Source organism: Lichenostomus cassidix, chromosome 20 (assembly GCF_008360975.1).
Source record: "Lichenostomus cassidix isolate B80296 chromosome 20, HeHo_3.0, whole genome shotgun sequence".
In the NCBI taxonomy this organism is placed as follows: domain Eukaryota; kingdom Metazoa; phylum Chordata; class Aves; order Passeriformes; family Meliphagidae; genus Lichenostomus; species Lichenostomus cassidix.
The window spans coordinates 6634461-6652054 of NC_139500.1; the positions used below are offsets into that span (position 1 = coordinate 6634461).

Consider the following 17594-nt stretch of genomic DNA (forward strand, 5'->3'; position numbering starts at 1 on the left):
CCTTTCCAGTCTGCTGCCTCTGACTCATGTTTTAAAGAGATGAAGGATGATGGATCCCGTTTGCCGATAGTCATCACCATGAATCACACACCCACACCCTCTCTTGCTCCAGCTCCATCCCCAGTCCAGCTCTAGCACCTTTCTCCTTCCCAAACACCAGCTATTTGCAGGGCTCCCCAGCACTGACCTTGGATCCTGCAAGGAGTCTGCACCTAAGAAGAGATGCTGAGTCCACCCCAGCATCCACAGGGATGCAGCAAGTGGCCCAGGCTGGCAGCCCAGGGCCAGCACTTGGCTCTGGACACTGCCTGCTCGGCTGGGATGAGCACAGGCTCTGCTGCTGGAGTGGTTGTGCAACCCCTCTCAGAGCATAAATGTCAAATTCCTTAAGAAACACTTGCTGTGGTTTTTGCTGAAGGCTGGGACATGGTTCCAGCAGGGAAGAGTGGCTCCTTTCTGCTTTTTGCAGTTTGTTACTTTTCAATTCTGCTGTTTACCTGCTTTGTGGGATGGAGTGATCTGCCTTCCCCTCACTGCAGCCTGGGCACTCCCAGCAATGTCTCTCCTCCTGGATCAGGTCTCATATCAACTCCTCTGTCCTTAGCCCCAGTTGCAGAGATGTAGCTTTCGTAATGAAGTGATATAGGAAAAATACCCCCAACCTTCAAAACAAACACCCAAACCCCACAAAAGCAAACCCTCACCACCAAGCAGATGCCTCAAGCCTAGCCAGGCATCCTTCTCCTGAAAACAGCACACTGAGGTTCTCTGCTGGCCTCTCCACAGCCCATTTGCCTGCCTCCACCACCCTTTCAAACTTGGAAAGAGCAGCTTCCAGCTCCAGCCGTCCATCCACGGCTCCCCCGGTGCCATGCTGTTTGACTGCCAGAACTTCCAAGGAGGCAACTGATTCCCTGAGGTACCACGCTGTCAAGCCACGCCAGCACCACAGCTGCAGCTTTTCCACATTAGAAGTTTCTCCAGCCTCAGCTCCCACTGACAAGTTACTGCTGGGACTGCAGTCCCAGGCTCCCAGCTCAGGAAAACAGCGTGAGGAAGTTTGGAGCTCACCTGCAGCACCAGTGATGGAGTTTGCACCTCCCCAGCCCCTGAACACAAGCACAGCTCGGGAACCAACTGGGGAACCATGTCCGGAATCTTGGATAGGAAACGTCAAACTGTAAATATTATTTAGTACATTCCTTCATGAGAAAGGATCCAGAGAGCCAGCAGACAAGCCAAGGATAGGATGGAATATTTCAGTTGCTTCTCGCCTCAGGCTGCTGCAGGCAGTTGGTATTTACCTGGTGAGTTCATAAGACACACCCAAGAGGGGATTTCAGCGCTGTTAGACAGAACAAGACAACGACATTCACCCCATTTTCTCCCAAAGGAATTCTTTATTGTCAAGTTTCTTCAGTCTTTATCTTAATGAGAAACAGTTCCATACCCAAGCTCCTGCAGTCCCCATTTCACTGGCTCTGTTCCTCAGAGGGAGGTCAGTTCCAGTCAAATGAGGAGTGCCCATGAACAACACTCTACACTCCACCTATGGCCTAGTACATCTGCCCACTAACATCTCATCCCATGTCCCCAGGTCTGCAGAGGGAGGGGAGAAGGGGTGGGGGAAATGGAGATTAATCAAATCAGTGTCAAAACTTGCTTCTCTAAAGGGTCAGAGGCAGTTCAGTCCCTCCAGGGTGAAAAACCACTAAAACTACCCAGATATGTACATAAGTTTAAAGACCTGAGTAAGTCCCACTTCGCCTCTAAGGCACAGAATCGCTCACTCTAGGTATTTCTACTTGGAGGCACCTTGCCTAGAATAAGATCAGGCCTCTAGGAGAAAACTTGGAATTTGTCAGCTCCTGAGCAATGAAGTTGGACATCAAAAGAGCAAAACACTCAGCCCCTGGGGGACTGGGTGAGTTCCATGACTCTTTGCCAGTTTTGTAAACCAAAATTAGAGCTGGGGCTTTCAACTGAGAAACCCATCCAGTCACAGCCAGATGTACCAGCTGGAGGAGCCCTTGGAGAGCAGAGCAGAGTCCCTCCAATGGTATCCATATTCCAGCCTTCACAAATTCCTCCGAGAACGAAGGTATAAGCTGAGCAGGGAGAAGCAAGTTTCATACACTCGGGAAACAGAGTGCACCACTGAACTTAACACAAGAACTGGCTTTATAAACATGCTGCTATGACTGCATGATGCAAAACTCCAGTGCTCAACAACCAGCTTTAGAACCCTTGCAGTCTTCTCTACAGAAAATAAATCATAAACAAGTAAAGCGTAAGTGATGTAAGGCTTGCAATTCAGCTTCAGAGTCCAAGGGAGCATTGCCCTAATATGATGCCAAAGCTTCTTTTTGTTTGTTTTTAAGCTTTATTTCTTCAAAGTTCATTGCATTTAAAAATAAAGATTCTTAGTTTTGTTAAAGCTAGAGCATTAGTGTAACAACGAGGCAGCTGCTAAGTGAAGTTTACCTTTCGGGAGCCCAGAAAAAAACCCAACTGTTTACCCCATTTACCCAACTGCTCCAATGAGTGCCAGAGAAAACAGTAACAGGAGAAGCCTGGGAGCTCCCAGAGTAGCCCACACAGAGAACAGAGCCAGAAGCTGAAGCTAAGGTGCCCATGCACTTGGCTTCTCCAGTTACTGCCCTCCTCATGGCCATGTATCTGCTCCAAGCTATGTCAGACAAGGGAAAACTGTTTCTATCTACAGCAAGGGCATTTCTGAGCTACTTTAAGGAAACTCCAGCTTACACGCTCTCCCAAAAGGACAGCAGTGATACATTTAGTCTACAAACTTTAGTGTAAAATATTATTTGTGTACAAAACTTTGCATTCTCTTTATTTGACTTGGATCCAGCAGCAGTGTCTATGAATGAAGGATGGATATCTCCAGACTGGCTCTCAGCCCCTTCTTGGATTCGCATGTTGTTGCTGTGGAGAAGGTTTGGGAGGGAGGGAGCTCTTCCAGTTGTGCACAGCCGTGCAAAGCCATATCCAGGGTTTAGAAGGGAGCGTTGTCTTGTGGAGACTTGTCCCCAGCTCCAGAGGGGGAGTGGAGGCCGTCAGTGCTGTTTTCCCTGCTGCCCACCACTCTGGACTGGAAGGAGAGAAGAGAGTGAGCACAACAAGAAAGCAGCACTGGGAATACCAAGTCAATTCCCCCTTGTCAAGGTCACCTACTGTAGCCAAGACTTCACATATCTGAGAGGCCATTTGCCCGAATACTAGTCTACAAGAAAAACATCGCAGAAATTAAAGTTTCTGCACAAGGCTTCACACTCTGTGTTTACAAGACAAATCAGACTGTTACCTTTATGGTCCCAACTCTATCTTCAAAGGACTTGAAGGTTGCAGAATTCCTTGAAGAAAGAAGAGGGGAGAAAAAAACAACAAATCAAGGCAAGTTAGTTCTTAACCATATCAAATGGCACAATGTGACTGGGCTCTGTGGCCATTCCCTTGCAGTGACACCAGCACCCAGAACACTTCCAGCTCCTCATAGCCTTTGGCACAAATCTCTCAGGCACACCAGGGAAGAACACCACATACAAACTCTGAAGGAAAACATTTATACCACATGCAGTCCACTCAATTGCTCAAGCTAAAACGTTGAGGGAAACAAGTCCTGGTACACTGGGGAATCAAAGAATGGTAAGTAGAGAAGAAACCGGCTCTTAGCTTTATAAAACTTCTAACTAAAACCATTTTATTTTAAATAGTGTAAAGGGAAAGCTGAGAAATGTTTAAAACAAAGGCTTCAGTTTCCTGTATCACATCCCATGGGGAGGAAGGGGAAGGGCCATGTACCTGCACCTATCAGCAGTTTTATTGCTACAGGGGTGATCATTTGCATCAGGAAATGCTCACGAAAATCACAGTGTAATAAATTAATCAGAGCATTTCATATTTCTAGCAAAGAAAACCAGGTCAGTTGTTTGACAACCCAACAAGCTGCTTTGCTGGAGAAGGATTTCAGGGAGTGCTCTGTGCTGAGCTTCCAGACCAGGCAATTACTCATAGAGCTGCTCCCCCGGGCCAGGCTGCGGGAGCGCTGGGAGATGACTCGCCTCATCTCAGTTATTTTTGTTCCAAGGAATCGCTTTAGATTTGCAGCCATAAAATAACCTCCATTGGTCTGGAATGAGGATGAACAGAGAGAATTCTGTGGGCCTTGTCCAGCCCTGGCAGTCATTTCTCCTGCGAGGAGAGCACCACCTAAGGCACTGTGAGGAGAGGAGGAGAGGGTTGTCATTAGGATTCACCTTGGTGTCAGCAATGGCTGTGCAGTACACAGCGACAGAACTGTCATCCTGCCCTCCAGGGACCTCAGAGAGCTGCAAGCTTCAACCAGACTTTGCTACGGGTGCAACACTGCACTTAGTCCAAGAAAAGACAGGTGCTAATGACCTTAAGAGATATTAAAAAACCCTTTAAACAGTCAAACTGCAGGCTGTGATTAATTCACACTCGGAGAGGGACCTGCTAGAGAAAGGAGCCAATTGTCCAAGTCAGAACAAACCCCCCAGCAGTGATGGAGGCAGCTGTCCTCCCCCCAGCCCCACTCAGGAGACAAGGCATGTGCTACATTACCTCATGGCTGGCATACTTATCGAGTGGCGGATGGAGTAGCCGCTGCTCGGAAGCATTTGGGACAAAGAAAAAGTTAATGACAATTTGACACCGTGCAAAAGCAGCCTAACCCTGGGTCTGAAGCACTCACTGTCCACACACAGACTGCTGTGGACAGCCCAAGTGGTAGGAGCCAGCCCTCTCTCCCCTTATTTAACAGCTGCAGCCCAGAGTTTAGTTTCCCAGACATGGGACAGGCAGTATTTAACTGCAACTGTGATACAAAAGTCAATCCCAGGGCATTGGTTTGTGGTAGATTTCTCAATCTGTGTCAAAAGTTTAGGCAAGGCTTAAATAACCAGCTTCCCCTTTAAGGTCTGCAGGGGCCTGGCAAAGAAACAAATGCTCTTTTAGAGCCTTGAAGAGTATCTTACCTAAGGGAATGTGAGATGGAGTGAGCCCTGGGAGAGGCCACGGGCAGCAGAGAGAAAAAAGAAGGAATGGTCAGAAACTTGCGCAGAGCTAAACACTGAACGCAGTGACACGGTCACAAAATCATGGGACAGCAAAGTCAACTACCCTGGAGAAAGCCTCTCAAAATAAATCACAGGAGCAAGCAAAAAAACTGCTTTTCATTAACTCCAGACAAGCTGTTTCTCAAAGAGCAATAACAGCACCTACATCAACTTAGAACCCAGCTGGGGAGGGGAAGGAGTACATGTGCAACAGCAAACCAAAACACTTTACCTACCCTGATCCATTACTCTCACATGCTTTTTTTCAGCTTTATTTTTCCCTCTAAACTGAAGGTTTCACCAAGCACATTGGTAGAGATACCTCCTTCCCCCATTTCCCCCTGTGGTCTCTCATACAAAGACAGCATTGCTCAGACTTCTGGTGAGGACTTGTGTAAGGGCAACCTGAAATGGATACCTGCATGTTATCTTGCCAAGCCTGCAAATCTCAAAGCTACAGCACAGAGAACAAATGCACTGCAGCCTAATAAAGATAAGATTAAAGGTATCACATTTACCCCATAATTTGGTTGCCCGTTTTTAGGTTGGGATTTTGCAATGCAGTAGCATCTCAGCAGTCTGAAACAACAGACTGAGGTCTCCTAGTTCTATTAGTAAGATTACCAGGATGCTCTAAAATAACTTCTCCTGCCAGAGCAGTGTTTTATTCCACTTAAATACAATTTTTATCTCTGCAGCAGAAAGCAGTCATGGCAAGCTGGATGTGAAGTACTTGGCAAGGAGAACAAGGGCTTTTCTTGACAGCCAGAGTGAAGATGTTGGGCTTTGTGGTTTCATTTCCCCATATATCCAAGTCAGCTCTTTGGCAGGGCAGACTCCCTGAAATGCTGCCTTTGCATGTGAAATAAATTAACCTTCTACTGACTCTTGCTTAAAGGAGAACAACACAGATAACACATCCATGCACCATGCTGCTCCACACAGAATACCACAAGCACTGGTTCCTTGCTCAGGATCTCGGCCTGGACCTAGCAGTAACCCTTTTCCTCCTTCCATAAGGACTGAAAGTTTACATAAATTCTGGAATTTGCAAGCACTTTTGGGTTTAGGCTAACATTTCAAAATGAACTTGCTTGTAGCATTATATACAGCAGCAAACACCATCAGACACCACGAAGTGCATTGGTGGACACAAACCCACAAAACAACAAAAACAAAACACTTCCAATTTTGCACTTTACTGGAATCAGTAAAATGCAGAAACAGAATGTCTAAAAGCCAATTTACTTTTTAACTGTAGGTGGAGATAACAGAGACATCTGAAGAGGACAAGATTTGAAAAAAATCCCACCCAGTAAGGTAAATTTTCTCCCCTCAAAGCAATCCAGTGGAGCACTAATGCAGTGAGCACACAGTGACAGCACTAACTTCCCAAGGTTACAATCCACACACCAAAATTATTTTGACCAGAATACAGCTAGTCTAAAGACTTAACATGTTACTTGTATTTAATAGCAATTTGGTCCGAGCACAATGGAATTATAATAATGGAATTATGCCCACGCCCTCGGTGTATCAGAGGCTCTGTCCCATTCATCAGGCCTTCCTTGCATTTATCAACCGGTGAAGGCTGACTAAACAAGGAAATCCCTTCTGTTATCTCAACACTTCCAGTGCTGGAAAATAAACTCGCTTTACAAGTAAATTTGTAGTGTAGGAAGGAAAAAAAACCAGTAATGGAGGTCAGTGTAGGCTACAAGGCCTGTAACAGAGATTCTCTGGGAACAGAGATCATCCCACTTGTTCAGAGCAGTGATCACAGCAATACAACAGACTTCACTCCTCATCAGCTCTGATCACATATCAGAACACCAGAGTTCACCTGGCAAGGGTGAAAAGTGGGACAGTTCCTGCAAAACCTTATGCTCAGAGTTAGACCTTCTTCAGAATCAGAAATAGGAAGACTTGGATGCAGCACGGGAGATAGAAGTCTGTTTATATATGCAGAGAAAAACTGAAAGTCTTACAAAAAGTCATTACTGTGTTCCCTCACAGGGCCACATACACAAATCCTGCTGAAAGAACTTTGGCAGGGATTTCCCAAGTGATAAGACAGAAGCTGCCTCTATTTTATAACACCTCACCCAAGGTATTAGCTATAAAAAGGAATGCAGATGTTGATGCTGAGCAAAACCCCTGCTGCAAAGGCCTGGCTCATGCCTGGGCCAGCTGATTACATGGACAGTTGTCACAGTGACCATGGCCAGGCCAGCTCTGCCACCAGGAGAGCACCCCAGTATCCCCTCCCTCTATCATCTGCTCCTGGGATGGCACAAACATTTCAGCAGCTGCATGACCTGCATTCTCCCAGCTGAAAAACAACAGGCAGGACCAAGCCTGTCAAAACAACTTCTGCTGGTGGCAACCCTGGTTCAGGAGTTCCCCGTGTGCTCCCAAAAAAAGCACAGCTCCCATTCCTTTGTTGCAACAGCCTGGCCAGACTGCAGAAACCAGGCCCCAGATTTACTTATCAGTTTGGCAAAATGTTTTCCCACTACATCTTGTGCCAGTATCTGTAATCTGCTGTGATTACATAAAAATCTCTTCTTCCAGCAGACTAGGGAGTTTCCAGGAAAGAAAAGTTACAACTTGAATGCTGGAAAGGGTAGGAAGCCAGCTAGTCCTCTGCCAAATTCAGGCATGAGAGCTACTGAAAACACCAAAAAATACCCTCAAGGAACACAGTAACTAACTGGCTGTGGACAGAACCAGAATAAATCAGTACTATGTGATCAGAGGCCAACAAGTTCTTACCACTCGGATACTCCCAGCCACAGTGGAATAGGAAATTCCCTACAAAGAATGACAGCTACCCATTCAATCCAAGGTCTGATACAGTATGTTAAATACAAGCTCTAAAAATCTTTTTAAAAAATTTCTGTACATCCAGAAATAGCTCCTAATTTAAAAAAAAAAAAAAACATTGTCAAATGATTCTGCATTAAAAACTTGGATGTTACTATTAGCAGGGAAGAAATATTTATCTTAAAGTTCTGAAGAGCAGGTAAATCACCAATTCTAACCTTGAGCTTTGTACAGCTGAGAAACTCACAGAGCAAGAACCTCAGCCAGGGGAATCTGCCCCTCTTGCCAGTTTGGACAGGTTTAAATTTGCATTATTTCAGTGGTCATCCACTTAAGGAATGCAGATAACCACCAACCACAGAACAAATCTTTAATGTTGTCATAATCTTCTGAATCAATTGATATTTTCCAACCAACATGACATAAGTGTGCCTGGAAGACATGCTGCCCTTCTCCATGGAATGTCAACACCCGGGGCTTGAAACCACATGGAATGCAGCAAACAGACTTTGCCCTTTTTGTTTTTAATCATAGCAGAGCACAGGAGGGATGACCCTTCTCTAATCCAAAGCAGTTACACTGAGAAAACACACCTCCTCCATGATCCAGTAAGGAATGGAAAATGGAAACTTTAATTCTAGTTCCTTACATATGACATAAAAGCTGCAGTGAATCCACATGGACAGCAAAAGGGAGAAGGCTGCTAAAAATGTTTGGTCAGTTCTCCTAAACCAAACCAAACTTAAATGCCTTAGAACAGATTTTATCCCACCAATAAATGTTCAGTAAGTGCTTAATCTGTCCTAAACTACAATGCACAGGGCCACACAGAAGGTGGCAGTCCATCAACAGCAATGTGCTGCCAGCTAAGCAGAAAAATGGAAAAAAGCCTAGTTATTGTCTAAAGTCCCATTCCTGTTTGAAACCAAGATCAAAGCACTGGAGAGCAAACCAGAAATCTTACCTCATGTCACCAAGCTTCCTGCTGATAACAGAACCTACATTGGAAAGGGCTGCTGAAGTCTTCTGTCCTGCCTGGGAAAGGGTTTCCTGGGTCTTCTTATAACTAATTGGAAAAAAAAATAATAAATTTAATAAACAGGTAGGATCTCAAAATGTCCCCCCCACTTTGAAAAAGGACCCCATATTAAAGGAAATAAGCTGGGTTAGTGAGCTGCACTGACTTCACTGAAAAAGCCACTTCCAGATTTGCATACACTCAAATACTTGCAGTTTTATAAAACCAGGAAGTGTAGGATTAACCTTTCTATACACTCACCTGATACTTTTGACCGTAAGTTCTTAAATCTAACAAACATTTACTGAAAACCAAAGCCAAACCAATTTGCCACATGGAAGCTCTAACACCACAGCACTATAGCCTAATTGCTCTACAACAATCTCTTGGTGTCCTGGAGAAAATAAATCTAGGAACCTGTTCCATGCTATCCTTGCAGCCTTGAGGAAGTCATAAGCATTTGTTGTGGTGTTATGTTTTGGAGGAAAGAGGCAAGAAGCAAGACCATCACCACCATACAGAAGAGAAATGCAGGAATCAGCATTAGCTCTACAAAAGCAATTTAGAAATGAATTGGTAGAAGTTTCCTATCAGTTACCATTAACCACAATAGGTAAGAAGTCTGACAGCTTTTATTTGTCAGCTTTTATTTTATTTGTGAGTTTATACCTGAGCTGGAGACACATGAGAATCTTTGTTTTCTTCAGATGAGACTAATCTCAGGAACAAAGATTCTTTGAGTCACTTTCATTAATTCATTCTCTCTAAACTATTCTACAGTTGGTGATTAACATCTAGATTTATGTCATTCTTCAGACTACAAAGAAAACACTCAGGCTGGAAAACAAGTTCAACATTTTGAGGTTTTCTTATACTAAATATTTCAGCTTGAGTTTATTTTTTTGCCCGGTGAGGACATTCAGGAAAAGGGCATTACAAACAGCCTAATGTTCTCTCATGCCTGAGCTCCCCTGGCTACAAACTCCAAGGTGACAAATGACTTACTCACATCTCCTCCTCTCCAGGCAGAAGTGCATGGACAGCACCACAGCACCCAAAATGGATTTGAGCAATTCCAATTACAACATCTTGGTTTGTTGAGTTTTGGGGATTTTTTTAATACCACAGCCAAGTATTTCTGAATCACAAATATACACGAGACTTAGGCAGAACAGGGCAAATCTGCATAGGTTTTCCCTTCCCTCTTCCAGCTCCTGAAAGAAAATTCCTGTAACCTACATATTTTTCAGACCAATTCTTCTTGAAGTCAGCAGCTCCAGAAGAACCTGAGCATGCCCCAGCAGCAAGGCCTTAACACTGCCTCTGCACAGCACAATTTTCTGCACCTCAGCAGAATTCAGGAGTGAACTGATCAGCACCAAAGCTGCTTGATCTCACATAGGGATTGCCCTCCCATTGGAGCCACTGTGTTTGAGGAGGATGTCAGTCCCTGCCTTCAACAGCCAGGCTCCACCCTGGCTGAGCCCTGTCATGGGATTTGATTTACAACTGCCTAACACATATTGAAGACCTCGTGCTCACCAAAGTATGCAGTGCTGACTCTAGGTCTGCTTGGTACTCAGAGCTCAGCACTGAGGAATGGTTTACAGCCTTATAGGACACCATTGTGCCATTCACACTGCAAAATTCCAGGTATTATGCCCAGCTTCAGCAGATAAAGGCTACAGATTTTCCCATTTTTTCCACAGATGACAGCAGAATTTTAATATAACTGAAGATCTGACCACTTGGGTGCTGCTGCTTCTGCCTAAGTGTGCTCCTTCCTCAGTATAACTGCTTGTGCTGGCACAGCAATCCAGATCAAAACGATCTGGATTAAATATAAACTTGGAAGCACAAAGAAACAGCAGCTGGATCAGATGGCCAGCCTAGTCCTGCCTCCACAGCTCCCACACACACATACACACTTCCCTGCTGCCAGGCAGGAGGCAGAGACAGGGAAGCACAGGGAGATGAGCAGCTCTGTAACCCAGAACTGCCACCAGATACACATGTGGAGCTGCATCTGTGACAGCCAGGGATCAGCTTATACAAGGCTTTAATGCAACTCAGCTACACCCAGCCCTGACCTAGAAGCTGCAACTCTTCTCCTGCAAATGCCACAGCCAGGTTTTCCACGGGTGTAAATTCACAAGTGCTCACTTTCTTCCCTCAGCCCCAGCACAAAGCACAATGGAATAATCCAAATCTGGGAGTAATAAATATAAGCTCTGGCTAATACCCCACTTTGCTCACAAGCAATTGGCTGCAGCAGAAGCCGCAGAGATCATCTCTGCCCTGTGCTGTTCATCCTGTGGTATTCCAACATTTCACTGCACCCCTCTCTATAAACCCTGACAGGAAGGAATGAAATCTGCACCCTCAAATCCTCCTTTATCCATTAACACCAGCTTCCTCTCACTTGCTTTTATCCAGCAATCACCATTTGAGCTGTCTGGCTAAAGACACAAACCATGTAAGTCATCTCACATTCCGGTTACAGTGAAAATGGATCTAGGAACAGACTGGGATGGGTTTTGCCCTGTTTATGTACTGCTTGCAGAGGGAAACTCTGTGGCCAAGAATGGCAAACACCAGGAAATTCCACACCACACAAAAACACCATAAGGTCAGGAGTCAGGCCCATTCCCAGGTCACTCAAGAGCCTTGCTAGTTACAGAGCAGAGCAGCTCTGAAACAGGAAAGATGATGCATTTGCATTAAAAACCCCCAAAACATATGAATAAAACCTCACCCTTGGACTTTTTGAACTTGCCTCTTTGTACTCACTGAACCTCAGACAGAGAAGTGGAAATTCTGATTGATTTCTGAAACATTGCTGGAATCTTTCAATCCCCCTCACGTCTCCATTTCAATCAATCTCTCCCTCTCTTGCCAGCACCAATGGTCACTCTGCCCAGTGCCAAAGCAAGCAGGAAAGCTAAGGTGCCACAGCTATTCAGGCCCTAAGTGCTGCACAAAAGCACATTTCCGCCACATTTCTGGTGCTTATGAAGTTCAAGGAAACAGATATAACCCGAAGTGTTCTATTCTAGCAGGCACACCCAGGGAGGGACTCTGATTAAACACCACTGGACTCAGCCACTGTCAGCAAGCACAAAAACCAAGGTCACTCTACTGAGCAAGTGAAACAGTGACAGTTTACAGCTTCTTAATCTAGAAAACACAGTTGAAAGCAGACCTGCATACTTCAAAGTTTTTTCTGCTACTCCTACTTTTTATCTCTGCTCCTCTTTCACCCGTGTTAGGAAGAAAACCGTGCGTTCACACACACTGCTGATAACCAGCCAGCTCCAAGGACTGTGTCTCATACTCCCTCCAGAGAACAGGAAAAGCTGGCTCACACCTAAGACCTACCTCCCCCCAGTTTAAATCAGCTCAGAAAATAATGACACAACCTGCCTGCTCCCACTGCAGCACTGTAAGGGATTGCCCTACATACTGTGGGAAAGGCACAGCGAGAAGGACAAAGGCCAGCTTCCACAATATCCTTCCATAATTTGGTCCAGATGAGAATTTAATTTCAGGCATTTAGTAAAAGCACATCTAAGAGAGATTTGCATTCAACAACTGGAGTAGAACAGCTGTGAGGTTTAAGCTGTTTGAATCTATTTGTGGCCCCAATGTGACAGGAAGCTGCCCTGGATGCTACAGCTCTATTTTCATCAGGTACCACAGCAGAAAGCAAAGCTCCAGCTCCCTGCAGAGCATATTGGGGTAACAAGAAAGTCTGGCTATTCCACAGCTTCTCAGCTGAGGGTGTAACATGTGCCACACAGGTCTCAGCTACCCAGGGGTTTCAGCCAGCTCCTGAGTGCAGGCAGGTATTGGTAGAGTATCACTTGGATAGTGACATGAGGAAAAGCTCCCTCTCCCAGCAGAAGCATTTATTGGGTTAAACGAGTAAAAGCTAGGAAAGATAAATGTTCAGGTGGATCTAGTGAAAGCAGAGGACTGGGAGCAGGGGCACAGCACAGTTAGTGGCAGCAGACTGTCAGAGGAGAGCATTTGTTAAGGCTGAAGGTTAAGACACTCACGCTTCTGATTGAGTTAATTTTTCATTCCAGTCCTCCAGTGTGCTGCTGGCTGAAAGATATCTACAAACACAACTGAGGTTAGAGACAGCTCCAAGATTCACTACAGATGCTTCTTCTGACACTTTCCACATTATTAGGGACTCTTTACACTTCCAGTATCAGAGGCTTTATTTCTCTGACAACAGCTTCTGTCTCTCTGGTATAGCCAGAAGGAGAAGAGCTGTTTGAGAGGCAGGGAGACACCTAAACCCCAGTTTCTTTTGTTTAAGCATGTTCAAACACTGAGCACAAAGAAACAAAGCCTGCAGTTTAAAAAGTGTCAGGAAATGAAAGACTTTGCATCTTCTGCTCCCTTCCTATATGTCTGCTGCTGCTCTGTACTAAAAGCACAAAGCAGTGAACTGAGCTCAAGGCCAAAAAAATCAGACTGCCCCACCCAAAGCTGTATTTTACAGCATGAACCGGACAAACAATTAAACTTTTGCTTTTCTAATCTTTAGAAATCATGTTTCTCTACACACAAGAGTACCTTAGGGGTTATGAGAACTAACACTGGAGTACAGAACACACACACTACAGAAGGTGGCTGCTCTCACCTCAGCACACAGAGGTGCTCAGAGGGGCCTTACCACCCAGAATTCACTCGCCCCAATTAGATCAGTGCCACTTTGCCTAACGATGTGATGCTCCCAATCCCCATTTTCCGCTTAGCTAAATAATCATCTCCTTTCAACACAAGACAAAGAAAGACAAAAGTCAGTGCAGAAAACACTCAAGGGCTCCTTAGGCTCAGCTATGCAGCAGGTATCAATGATTCATGTCCAATATCAATGGAGGTCTAATATAATTAAAGAATATATTCCAGAAGCAAAAGGAACCAGATGTTCTTTGTCTGCATTTATCACCTGCTCAAATACACAGCAAAGATTAAAATTCATGGCTTTCTAGTGCTGACACTGGGGAAAAGGTCACACACCAATGCAGCAGATTCAGAAGCTCATGAACACACTGGCAATTCCATAAACCCTACTTCCAGCTACTGGGAAGCACCTCCAGTCCCTTCCCTCCCAGGTGGCCATACAGAAAGGCAACAGTCAAACTGATTCTTACCACATTCATGATGAGAAGAGAAATAGTTTCACAGTAAAGATAGAGGTTCACTAATAAGACACCTGATAACAACAGACTAACCTACCAATTACCAGCTGAAGGGAAATTGTGGTTACATTTTTGTCCCCTCCTTTTTTTTTTTCTTATTTTGGTACACAAAAATGTGGTCTGGTAACTGATTGGAATTTTTCTTCTGCAATAGCAAGCCCATGACAGAGATGATGGCAGCAACATTTACTCATCCCCTGTGCAACTGAGGGATGTTTCTAGCTGGAAGACAGGCATGGTAGAAGTAACAACCCTGCTTCACCAAGTCTCCAGCTCCCAAGCAAGCCCTGATGCCTGGGAGAACAAGGAGCAGCAAAAATCAGGGAAGGCAGCAAGGAACAAGGAGGTGATGCTGAGGAGCCCGAGGCACTCACAAGTCAGACTGTGTCACTTTGTCATTCCACTCTCCAAGTTTCTCAGATGTTTTCACATAACTAGAAACAGAAAGTGTTAATGAATATGACTTTAATATTCATTTTTTAGAAGACAATGACACAGATTCCAGTGACAAAGGAATAACAGAAATGGGGCAGGGACAGAGGAGGGAAGATGAGGAAAAGGGAAAGAATAAACAGCAAGATGAACAGCTCAACCATCTGCTCTGCAGTATCACTGTCATTAACTCCAAACCCCAGTTAAAGAGGAGACTTTTTAGCCTGAACAATGCCTCTGTGGGCACCCAGAGTCCCTGACACCCAGTGCAGGGCCAAACTTACCTCATGGACCCTCCTTTTGGCACTGTCAAGCACAGCAGTGACCATACCCTTAATGCCTGCTCAGGAACAGTCAGTCTCACTTCACATATTGAGGACAAGATGACTCTGGTGAAGGACACTAGTATCACAGACCTTTTCCCTAGGAAGTGCAGGCTTTTAACTCGAGCTATATGACCCAGGGAATGCTTCTGAACTGGCACAAGCTGTGAAACTACTTGAACTTCTCTTTGAGCCTGAGTTCAGAACAAGGTGGCAGCTGCCTGTGCCTCAAAGAATGGGCAGAAATAGCCAAACTGGACCAATAAGTGTGATCCAGATCTCTAACACCATGGGAAAGAGCATCCAGCAACAATTTATCAGGATCACAAATATGAAAGCTCAGTTTATACAGATGTAAAAATGATTTTTTTAAGTGTCTTTTACTATATAAACCCATCAGAGGAAAAACCTCCAGCGACTCAAAAGAGCTCTGGAATACCTGCTGGGAAGTGTCACAGAGTCCTAGTTAAACACAGGGGCATCCCAAGCAACACTTACGCGTTGGAGACTTGGACATCATGCCAGCTTTTGGACAGGTTTTGCTTCAGCCCATCCAAGGGAGTCAGACCCAGCTTCCTCTTCAGCTCTCCACAGTGCCTCTCTTTGGCAGCCAGAACTTGCCTGAGAGTACCAATTTCTTCTTCAACCTTAGAGAGAGGCAGAGGTTTGTCTTAAATCACAGTTCAATAAAATTCTGGATATGAAACCAACTTTCTACCTCTCTCAAAACTAGCAACGTTTTATTAACGTGAATTTTAAAAATTGGGAAGGATGTCAAGTGCAGAATAATTCAACTCAACATGAACTGTGCTAGAATGGGAAGCCTACAGATCAGACTTCACCTGGGAAAACATCCACACAAGTCACTGGACTGGTGACTTAATGGCACTGAGATTAACAGAATCCATTCCTCATGTCGTAATTCCCTTGCCAAAACTTATTAACTACGATTCAATCTTATGATTCCTTTCCTGATGTCACTAAAGCAAAGCATTTTTCTTCTGAGATCTTTCCTACAACATTTTCAACGTGCCCTGGAGCTGTTCCCAGGCAGAGTGGGCTCATTTCTACTTTAACTGCAACTCAGCAAGCCCTGCATGACCACCCAGAGCAGCAAAACCCTCTCTTGCCAAAACCTGCAAACCAAAGAACCACCACAAGATTCTCACATGAAGGAAAGCACAACAGAGAAACAGCTGCAATTACCCTCAGCCACATTTCAGACAGAAATGATGAACTGATCCTTAAACCCCAAAAGGTGCTCAAACTTTACAATGTTACATTACAAACTCTTGGCTCCTTGAAAACATAAAGGCACCAAAAATAATTGCCTGTAAAGCATAATAAATGTTTAAGAGAAAAAGGTAGGAAGAAAAGCACATTAAGTACTCCAACGTTTCAGTTTCCTAAGGAAAAACAGGTTTCTTTTGCTTAGCATTTGCCTGAAGTATTTTCTCACTTCAAATGGAGATAAAATCCTACACTGAGCTCATGGCATCAAAAGCCACTTATTTCCTTAGAGCTCTAAACTAGGCTGTTCTGGGAAGGAGCAAACAACACACCAGAGTGTTTGAAGTATCTGCCAGCTTTGTGCATCTTAACAATCAGCTGAGAGACGCGCAACTAACGCTGCAAAATTAAAAACCAAAACACCAACCCCCAACAACAAAACACCCAGTCCTGCCCCTGTGGCTCCTGTTCGCTCCTCCCCAGCAGAACACAGCCGAGACACTCGCTGCCAAACCGAGCCCCCCTCACCTTGGCGAGCTCGGCTCGCAGCTCCTCCTCCTCGGCCAGAGTCAATCCCTCGGGCGCAGCGCCCCGGGCCGCGTTATCCACGGGAACATCTGTCATGGCATCAGCCAGCAGACCTTTGTTGGGAGAGTTAAGGTTGATATCTGTCGCAGACAAGGAGCAGAGGGCACTGAATAAGCAAGCGGCAGGCGAGGCGCGTTATGCAAAGCGAGGCGGGGGGAGGCAGAGCTGCGGGAAGGGGAAGAGAAACCTCCGGCGGAGTTTCCTCCCCGAGCATCGCCCGGCACCGGCGGCAGCAGCGGGCATTCCGCGGCCGGCACAGCTCCAGCGCCCGGCACCGCGGGTGGCGACGAGCCCCGGCAGCGGGGGAAGCGGCGCCGCGAAGCGACCCCCGGCCGCTCCCCATCCCCGGCCGCTCCCACCCGCCGGGCCGCGTCCCCCATCACGGCAGCGGCAGCTCCCGCCCCGCCGTGCCCGCGCTGCTCCCGTACAGCCCCAGCCGCCCCGTGCCGCAGCGCAGCCCCGCCGGCCCCGGCCCGTACCCTGGTTCGCGCTCTCCATGGCGGCGCCCCGGGCCCGTCCAGCCGCCGCCACCGCCCCCGGTGACGCGCTCAGAGCGCGCCGCCCGCCCGTTCCGGGGAGGGTCGCGGGCACAGCGCGTCACCGCCGCGTCGCCATGGTGACGGTGACACGTGTGTCACCACCCCCGGCACCGGACACGGGGGTGACGTCATGGAGGGGTCAGCGCGGCCGGGCGGGGCCGGCGGTGCCGTGAGCGCGGCCGGAGGGCAGGGGGCAGCACCGGCACGGGCACCGGGACGGCGGGCACGGCTCGGGACACCGGCACGGGCACCGAGGAGTGTCCTTCCTGCCACGGCCCGGCCGCGCTGAGAGACCCCCGAGCTCCGTGCCCTCCCGCCGGGCT

The 17594-nt window shown here is 46.4% G+C and overlaps 1 protein-coding gene across 13 annotated transcripts; it reads right to left on the reverse strand.

Annotated features, from left to right (window-relative positions):
• Nucleotides 1-1380: 1380 nt before the first annotated feature.
• Nucleotides 1381-17367, reverse strand: TPD52L2 (TPD52 like 2). Of its 13 annotated transcripts, XM_085079567.1 has the most exons (11): nt 17212-17367; nt 16673-16812; nt 15413-15561; nt 14534-14593; nt 13002-13061; nt 8890-8991; nt 5019-5045; nt 4606-4647; nt 3326-3374; nt 3196-3244; nt 1381-3112 (listed from the first exon to the last, which is right to left on the reverse strand). In XM_085079567.1, exons 1-10 carry the CDS (start codon nt 17228-17230, stop codon nt 3209-3211), a joined length of 684 nt encoding a protein of 227 aa, XP_084935693.1. In that variant the 5' UTR covers nt 17231-17367; the 3' UTR covers nt 1381-3112; nt 3196-3208. The 13 variants fall into 13 exon arrangements, with proteins under 13 accessions (XP_084935693.1, XP_084935697.1, XP_084935689.1 ...); XM_085079571.1 differs by lacking the exon at nt 5019-5045; XM_085079563.1 differs by lacking the exon at nt 3196-3244 and having other exon boundaries at nt 17212-17366.
• Nucleotides 17368-17594: the final 227 nt, after the last annotated feature.

Coding starts and splice junctions, on each gene's coding strand:
- TPD52L2 (XM_085079563.1), bottom strand. Junction 8,992..13,001: donor AAATTAACTCAATCAGAAGC/GTGAGTGTCTTA, acceptor TTTTCCAATTAG/TTATAAGAAGACCCAGGAAA. Junction 3,375..4,605: donor ATAAGTATGCCAGCCATGAG/GTAATGTAGCAC, acceptor TCTTTCTTCAAG/GAATTCTGCAACCTTCAAGT.